The sequence below is a fragment of the Arachis hypogaea genome, chromosome 9 (genome assembly GCF_003086295.3).
Source record: "Arachis hypogaea cultivar Tifrunner chromosome 9, arahy.Tifrunner.gnm2.J5K5, whole genome shotgun sequence".
Taxonomy (NCBI): Eukaryota; Viridiplantae; Streptophyta; class Magnoliopsida; order Fabales; family Fabaceae; genus Arachis; species Arachis hypogaea.
Genome location: NC_092044.1, coordinates 116,854,072 through 116,862,693, shown reverse-complemented (window position 1 = coordinate 116,862,693; position 8,622 = coordinate 116,854,072). Strand labels below are relative to the sequence as shown.

The 8,622-nt window shown below is 33.6% G+C and overlaps 1 protein-coding gene across 2 annotated transcripts; it reads left to right on the top strand.

Annotated features, from left to right (window-relative positions):
* The first annotated feature begins 1,442 nt into the window (after positions 1 to 1,442).
* LOC112712436 (trihelix transcription factor DF1) lies at positions 1,443 to 4,803 on the top strand. 2 transcript variants are annotated; one of them, XR_003157790.3, is made up of 3 exons: positions 1,443 to 1,990; positions 2,431 to 4,062; positions 4,170 to 4,803. XR_003157790.3 is itself a non-coding variant. In XM_025765326.3 (2 exons), the coding sequence occupies exons 1-2, from the start codon at positions 1,764 to 1,766 to the stop codon at positions 4,010 to 4,012; spliced, it is 1,809 nt and encodes a 602-aa protein (XP_025621111.1). In that variant the 5' UTR covers positions 1,443 to 1,763; the 3' UTR covers positions 4,013 to 4,593. The 2 variants fall into 2 exon arrangements, 1 of the variants encoding a protein (XP_025621111.1); XM_025765326.3 differs by having other exon boundaries at positions 2,431 to 4,593.
* The last annotated feature ends 3,819 nt before the right edge of the window (positions 4,804 to 8,622 follow it).

Genomic DNA, 8,622 nt, shown 5'->3' with positions numbered 1-8,622 from the left:
TGTTCCGTGTGCACCTAAAATCGGATGATTGGGCTCGAATGGAAGGCCCAAACGTTGAAGGATAGTGGTTTCTAACTTGTTTGCGTTTGGGAGCCGCCATCCGAGTTGTGTGAATACGTTTGAATAGATGGGGGGTAGTACCTGCAAGACACTCGATGCCTATGTTAGCAAAGGGTTAAGCATGTTTAGAATATTGGAACTTAAAGATACCTGAGTGTGTCATGGTATTTATAGGAGATGAGCTAATAACCACCGTTGAAGTTGTTCTACTTTTGATAGTGGATAACCGTCCTTTTATCTTAGAGTTGTTAAGATTTCTCTTTTAGAAGTGAGTGAGAGATTTTAGGAGGCTTACTCACTTAGTTAAGTGTGAGCTGCCTGTTTCGAACTATTCCAACCTCTTAGGAGCGGTCGAATACATAGACGAGGTCATTCTCTTTGAGTGGACCTTTTAACTTTACTGTAAAAATCTGTTTTTTATGAGTACAAAATTACTTTCGTTTTTTATAAATATATTTGTCAGCATTTTAAATTTTTATAAATACAAATGATAATTTATCCTTAAAATTTATTCAATCTAATATTAGATTACTTATCTACAAATATTCATATTCTAGATAATTATTCTAAATATTGAAAAAAATAAATTATAAATTTTATAATAAAAATTCAAATACAACTAATTTTATATGAAATTAATAATTAAAAATCGTTAAATAATTTAACTAAATTAATACCTAATAATTTTTAACTATCAATTTTATATAAAATTAACTATACACGTGAATTTTTACCAAATCTAATACTTCTCAAAAGTAAGTTGTTGAGTGTTTCAACTTTCAACCATATATCTTTTGATTTAAAAAAAAAAAGGTCTATGATATTTATATATCCACATAATAAGGGGCAATTGGGTAAATGCAAAGAAACCCCAATAAGCAAAGCTGACCTACAAATGGGGTATGGGCCATCTTATTATCTCCATCGTCGCTATCTGCAGGCTGTTCCCACTACTACATGTGTTCTAAATTTTAAAAATACATATCAAATAAAAAATATTATTATTGTTATTATCTTTTCCAATTTTTTACTACCATACCTCGCTATCATTATTATTTTCGCTTTGAACGATCTATGTTATAATTTATCCCTTAGCTTTCCTTTTCCTTTTTCCAGCACTTACGTATGACACACATAACAGAACCCAAAGCTAATCCTCTGTCCTTTAAAAATAAAAAAATCAACAAAATTCCTAATAAATATTTTTTTATAGCTATGGAAAAAAAGAATTAATTATTTATTTATTTATAAAATATGAATTATATCTAATTTTAATTACTAAATATAATAAAAAGTTTTTTCTTTTCAAAAAGGTTTATATCATTACTGCAAGATTCCATAAACCCTCTAATATATAATCATAAGGGTTAAAATAATAAGAAGAACAACAATAATGATAATAAATACAAGCCAAAGCAAATTAATTAAACTAAAGCAGCATAATATAATTTATTTATTTATTTCTCCATTTTCTTTTATATATCACGAAATTGACAGAGAGATCCCACCTAAAAATAAAAAAATATATTTTCACCCCTGAAAGCATCTCCATGCGCATAATAAAAACCCTTTGATGAGTATACTATTCCCCTTGTTTTCTGATATATTCCCTTTTTTTTTTCTCAGGCTGTAATTGCTTTCATTCCTGAGGGTAGGGACATACATCATCTTCTTCTTCTGTAGCTTTCTATATCTATAGCTACATGCAGCTAGGAGACCCTACTGTGTTGGAAACCTCCACCGGGGAGGCCGCGGCGGCGGAGGGCGGCGGCGAGGCCATTGGTGGCGATGAGGGTGAGAAGATGAACTTTGGTGGTGGAAACCGGTGGCCCCGGCAAGAAACTTTGGCTCTCTTGAAGATAAGGTCGGATATGGATTCTGTGTTTCGAGATTCAAGTCTCAAGGGTCCACTCTGGGAAGAAGTTTCAAGGTATGTATACACTATACACCCTACCTTCTTCATCATTCATTCATGCTTCTTTTCTTTTCCTCTCTTTCAAAATCAGTTAATTAAGTGATCAAGTTATCAAGTCCTTTTAGGATAAGAATAATAATATGCATGTCATGTCTCGGATCCATAGTTGAAAGAAATCAATTGAATCATTACATATTATTCTGTGTCAGTTGCGGAATTTGCTCGAGTCTTGTTGAGTTTTAATTTGTCTTCTTTTCTTTCCTGGAATTCGTCCTTTCCGATATGAATATATCATCATCATCATCACTTTCTTTCTTTATTTTTTTTTTCTTTCTAATTTCGTACGGTCCGGGCAGTACATATAAAAAACGAAAAATTTTACTTTACGTGAATATTTTTGTTTCTATTTTTAACAGTTTGTAGTCTCTTTCTTTCTTTATCTCACTATACATTAGGAAACTAGGAGAACTTGGATATCATCGAAGCGCAAAGAAGTGTAAAGAGAAATTTGAGAACGTTTATAAGTACCACAAGAGAACGAAAGAGAATCGAAGTGGAAAATCCGAAGGCAAAACCAAAACCTACAAATTCTTTGACCAATTGCAAGCTCTTGAGAATCATCAATTCACTCTCTCATACAACCCTACACCAAAGCCACAACCGCCACCCACTTTGCCAACAAACACACTCCCATTATTACCAACAAGTTCTAGTGACGCCACCACCACCACCACCACTGTTCCATCCACAAACCCTACACCACCACCAACCACCACCACAACTGTCGTTACCAACCCTAATAATCCATCGTCACAACAAAATATTAATAATATCAATAATACTGATAGTCGTGTGCAACATTCTTTGCCTATAATGAACAACCTTTTCTCTTCTACCTCGACTTCTTCCTCCACGGCCTCTGACGAGGACTTGGAGGAGAAGTACAGGAATAAGAGGAAATGGAAGGAGTACTTCAGGAGGCTGACTAGGCAGGTGTTGGCGAAGCAGGAGGAGATGCAGAAGAGATTCTTGGAAGCCATAGACAAGAGGGAGAGGGAGCAAGTTGCTCAGCAAGATGCATGGAGGATGCAAGAGATGACTAGGATCAATAGAGAGCACGACATTCTCGTTCAAGAACGATCAACCGCCGCCGCAAAAGACGCCGCCGTTATCGCATTCTTGCAAAAGTTATCCGGCCAACAACAAACTCCACCACCACAACCTCCAATCACAGTTTCCTTTGGAGCCAATTTCTTCCAACAACCAACACCGACACCGACACCAACACCAACACCGGTACAAGTACAACCACCACCACAACCACAGCCGCAACCGCAACCACAACCGCAAAAACAATTACAACCTCCAGCATTGACTAACGGTGACAGTAGTCCGTGTCCATTGACGAGTCCTTCATCATCAAGGTGGCCAAAAGCTGAAGTACATGCTTTGATAAGGCTTAGAACGAGCATGGAACCGAAGTATCAGGAGAATGGACCAAAAGCTCCGTTATGGGAGGACATATCAGCGGGGATGCAGAGGCTAGGGTACAACAGAAGCGCCAAGAGGTGCAAGGAGAAGTGGGAGAACATCAACAAGTACTTCAAGAAAGTGAAAGAGAGCAAGAAGCAAAGGCGAGAAGATAGCAAGACTTGTCCCTATTTTCATGAACTCGATGCTCTCTACAGAGAAAAAAGCAAAGGCCACAACACCAACACTTTCTCCTTTCACATCACGAATAAGACCAATGAGATGATGATGGAGCCGTTGATGGTGCAACCCGAGCAGCAATGGAGGCCTCCCCCTCAGCAGCAGCAGGATAAGGATGTGGATAAGAGTAATAATGCATGCCATGAAGATGATGAATCTAGAAAGAGAGAGAGAGAATATGATCATGAAGAAGAAGAGGAGGATGATGATGATGATGAAGTAGTAGATGACGATGATGATGGTGATGGAGATAGTGTGGAAGATGAAGGAGGTAACCGTTATGAGATTGCGACAAATAAACTTTCTTCAGTGGACGCGGTTGAATGAGACAAGATAAGGAAGTTTCTGATTGGATGGAATCATGGAAGAGAGTTTATGTATTTTACTTCTTCTTTTTTTTTCTTTCAAAAACAAAATTCTATTATTATTATTATTATTATTAATATTATTTTCTTTTCACTTGTTCTCAATATTATCATCACAGAAGTTTGTGATAAAAGGCACAATGGCATGAAGCAAAAAAAGAAGAATTATTTGTTTCAATTATGAGAGGTATGTGTCTTGTTCTTTGCAATGTGAGGGTGCACAAGGTACCTATCTGACAGACTTTTATGTGATGAATAATGGGCCATCTCAAAAGGAGATCATTGGTTTTGTGGGTCAGATTCCGGAGCCGCCATGAAACTCAGATCAGAGATTTAAAACAAAAACAAAACAGTTCACATGGGCCAGCAAAGCACCTATAGTGGGGAAGAGACTACATGTATGTTTTTTAGGCTTATATTATATTATTTATTATTTATTTGTAAAGTGTAAATTCAAGATCACACAAAAAGAAAGAGAGAGAAACAAGGGGGTCCATGTAGGATAAAATAAAATAATAACAAGGCACATGCCAAGTCCTGTAATTTTCTTTCTTCTTCTTTCTTTTTTTTATTTTAATTTATTGTTGAAAATGGGTGGAGCTAGATACCACAGAACCACCCTGTAAGTAGTACTTTCATGTTTTATGTTCTTGGAAGTTCCTAATTATTGTTAGTTGGGTGTGTGGAATTGTTAAATAGTGGAGTGGAGGAGGACATTATTAATTTCTTAAATAATCTTGTTAATTTCTCCCATCATTGACTTTATGAACTTAGTTGGAAGACTTGAGAAGATGCATGGATGTCTCCACTACTCATGTAAAATGATGGATGAATAATATTATTTTCAGGTTAAAAAATGTTTAGTTAGTTGAAAGGAAAACCAATTTTAATTTTTTCATACAAAAGTTTGGTGTCCATTTGAATAATTTTTAGTATGTAAATGGACACTAATTTTTATTTTTATCTTTTTGCTAAAAGGAAATGTTTTACTGATGACAACATAAACAAATAGTCCATATTAAAATCCGGCTTTAGCTGGGTCAGGTGTCCATTAAAGGCATATTATTATTCTACACAAATTGCATTATTTTAATGTTTACATTAGGGAAAAAAAAAAGAGAAGGCTCAGCTCTCTCATTTAAAAAAAAATGCTGTACTATATATATGTGTAAAAACTAAGAAGGTTAAGTCCAGTGAAAAATTGAATAAATTATTTTTATTAGAAAACATGGTGTCAGCATAACAACCCTAGCTAGCTTCCCCTTCCCTTATTTCTTAATGTTAACTACTTGGTAGAACATGACAACTTAGCGAGTAGAGCCACTCTGCTCAGGTTCCACAAAGAGGAATCTTATGACTCATACGTTCTCCAAATAAAGCCATTGTATTATAATATTTTACGGGATAAAATATTATTTTAATTTTTAATATTTTGATTAAGTTCTACTTTAATATTTAATATTTTAAGTATTTTTTATTTTCAAAAAATTTTAAATTTTTATTTTAATTTAAAAAAATTTTAAACATATTTAATATTATCTCACAGTTATATTTGATACGAACAATTAACATATTAAAAAATCAATAATATTTAATTTCATTATATAAGTAAATTGATCTACCAATAATTATTAATGTAAATTTTTTTTTAATTTTAAAGGGTTGATGATTAATCGATAGAATTTGTAATTCTTTTACAAGAAAGAGATCAATGAAAAAAATGAAACAAAAAAAATTTAGTTATTTTTTTAAATAAATCACTTAATAATAATGTTATTAATATCTACGTCAATTATTCTATTAATTATTCGTATGAAATTTAATAATAAAATAATATTAAACTTATTTAAAATTTTTAAAATAAAAATAAAATATTTAAAATATTAATAATTAAATTAAAACATTAAAAACTAATAATACTTTACCCTTTTACCCTATATTCTATATGTTAATCGTCTTGACTTTTGTACTCCAAATATATATGTACGTTCATTGGGATTCTCCATATCAATATCTTCATTATTGCACGCCGGGAGAGATTGAAAATGTACATCACCTTAATAATACATAATGAATAAGTAACAAATAAACAAAATCATAGAGGAGGTATATATTATTCACCTTCGAGATTAGGTAGATTTGTGTGTGATTAAAGTTTCTGAGTATTTTTGAAAAAAAATAATTTTTAATTGTTGCTCTAACATTTGTATTAATAATTTCTCAAAAATATTGATAGACAAAAAATTTATCGTCATTCGAAATTATTTTAACTGAAATTAAGAATACTGCTCTTTTAATTTTTAAATCTGTAATGGATCTGAATAAATTTCTGTTTATGAAGACATAAATTTTTTATTTTAAATTATCCATAACATCTTTGAATTTAATATGAACAAATGCTGAAGAACCGTGTGCTCTGATATTTTATTGAGGCCACTAAATTCGGAATTTTTTCCGTCAATACTGTCCTCTTGATTCTCTACTAGCGACTTCTCTAATTGCTCAATTTCAATCTTGCTCACTTTATCAATCTGATTTTTTTTTTCAATGATGTTTCGACTGATCTCAGCTACCACTCTTGTATTAAAAACATGATTTTTTTCATTCTACTATTCTATGCCTGCACCGTTTGAGTTTCTGAAATAGAATGAACATAGCCGAACCCGTCATAAGTTCTTTCCACACCTCATCAACAATACTAGTAACCTCTTCATTCGAATACCATCTCTCTTAGAAACAAAACCTGCGCTTCTTTTTAGGTTGTTCATCACCTAAGAAAAAAAGTAAAGGCCTATGGTCTGAACTCAAATCATCTAGGTGCATTAAAGATGTTTGTGAAAATACATTTTGCAAAGCAACTAAGATCAAATTTCTATCAAGTCTTTCTTTAACCTGCATGTTCTCCAAAAGGTATTATAGTAGAATTTTTCTAGAAGAGTAAACTGTGTTCTACTAGAATTTGTCTAAAAGAGCAAATTCTATTTTTTTATTGGTGATCTGTTCTTGTGCTGCGGCTACAAGGTGTATACGTTTATATGACGGAGAGGTGGAGGATTGATGAAAGACGACATGATGACTTTGAGGAGGAGGATTGTGAGGACCTGCAGTTTGACTCAAACCATATCAGAGTAAGATTGAAAAATCGTGGAAGAAGTCTAGGATGGCTAATGGCAAACACTACCTTCTCAGTTGGCACAATGAAGGCAGCCCTAAGAGCAATATGGGAGAGACCTGAGGGGTTTAAAGTTATAGACCATGGTGATAACACGTTTCAATTCTTTTTTGACAAAGAAACAGATGCTCTTAAAATTAAACGTGCCAAAAACTTTATTATTTATCCTAGGCGATGGAAGGAAAGAATAGTAATAAAAGATAAAGATTATTCGCATGTATCTATTTGGATTATTTTGAAATAATGCAAAATACCAGAACTTGGACAAAAAATAAACAAGCAACTTGTAGAGGTGTTAGAGGTTAATTATTTCAATGTGCGAGAAAGAAAAGGACGAATTGTGAAAACCAAAGTCAATATTGATGCAACACAAATTCTGTGAAGCAAGATGAATCTAGTAGGACCAGATGGGAAACGCTTGGAAGTGAGATTTAGGTATGAAAGAATAGGCATATACTCTTGTATGGTGGTTACCTAGGACATGAGAAATGACAGTGTGAATGCCTACTGGAGGACATTGCGGATAGGAAGCAAAGGGAGAATCGAATCAAAGAAGAACTCAAAACTGATTAGATTGGATGGAGGATAGGAAGGAAAAAAAAAAGCATCCAACTTTGCAGCTAGAGGTACTGCACCTCCAAGACGACTGACCCCTGTGAGCCTACTCACAGGATTCTCTAAACTCAACATGAGGGAGAAAACTTTCGAATAAACAAAAATTTAGAATCACAGAAAAATTTGGTTGTTGAAGGAGCACGGTATTTGAAAGGAGATCAAGGAACGTTGAGTATAGCTGACTTGTAAAACTCGCAAAATTAATAAATAATTAACTAATAAATTAATTATTATTTAAAAAATTAGAAAATTAAATTGTATAGTTTAATGAAATAGAAATAATTAAAATATGAGTTTTGACACTAATTCTAAAGATTTTATCCCAAAAATAGGCTAACGACCTGAACCGATTGGATCGGACCCAAATTGGCTCAAGACCCACCCTATAAACTAAGCAGCGAGCTTCATTTCTCCTTATTTTCACTCCAGGGAGCGTTGAAAGAAGAGAGAATCACGTTACAAACTCCTAACACTCCCTTCCGGTTTTCAATCGTCCATAACTTTCAATCCGGAGTTCTGATTGATGAGCCGTCAGCGACCACGTGTTTGTCTCAGAATTCTCTTCAATTCTATTTGATTAAAGTGGTAAGAAAATTGCATTTTTAGCCAGTTCTCTTTCTCCTTAATTTCGTGATTTTAGAGTTTGGGTGTTGAGGAATTGAATGATTTTGATAGTTTAGATGAACTCTAGCAACGGATAATCATTGGGTTTTGTCCAATTGATCCGTGGATAAGGTAAGAAGCTATTGAACCCTTGTGAATCATTGAATTAGTGAACCTTTTGA

What these genes read in the sequence shown, in the direction of transcription:
- LOC112712436 (XM_025765326.3), top strand. Translation starts at nt 1,764, where the DNA reads ATGCAGCTAGGAGACCCTACTGTGTTGGAAACCTCCACCGGGGAGGCC. An exon ending in CTCTGGGAAGAAGTTTCAAG is followed by an intron (nt 1,991 to 2,430) that starts GTATGTATACAC and finishes ACTATACATTAG; the next exon opens with GAAACTAGGAGAACTTGGAT.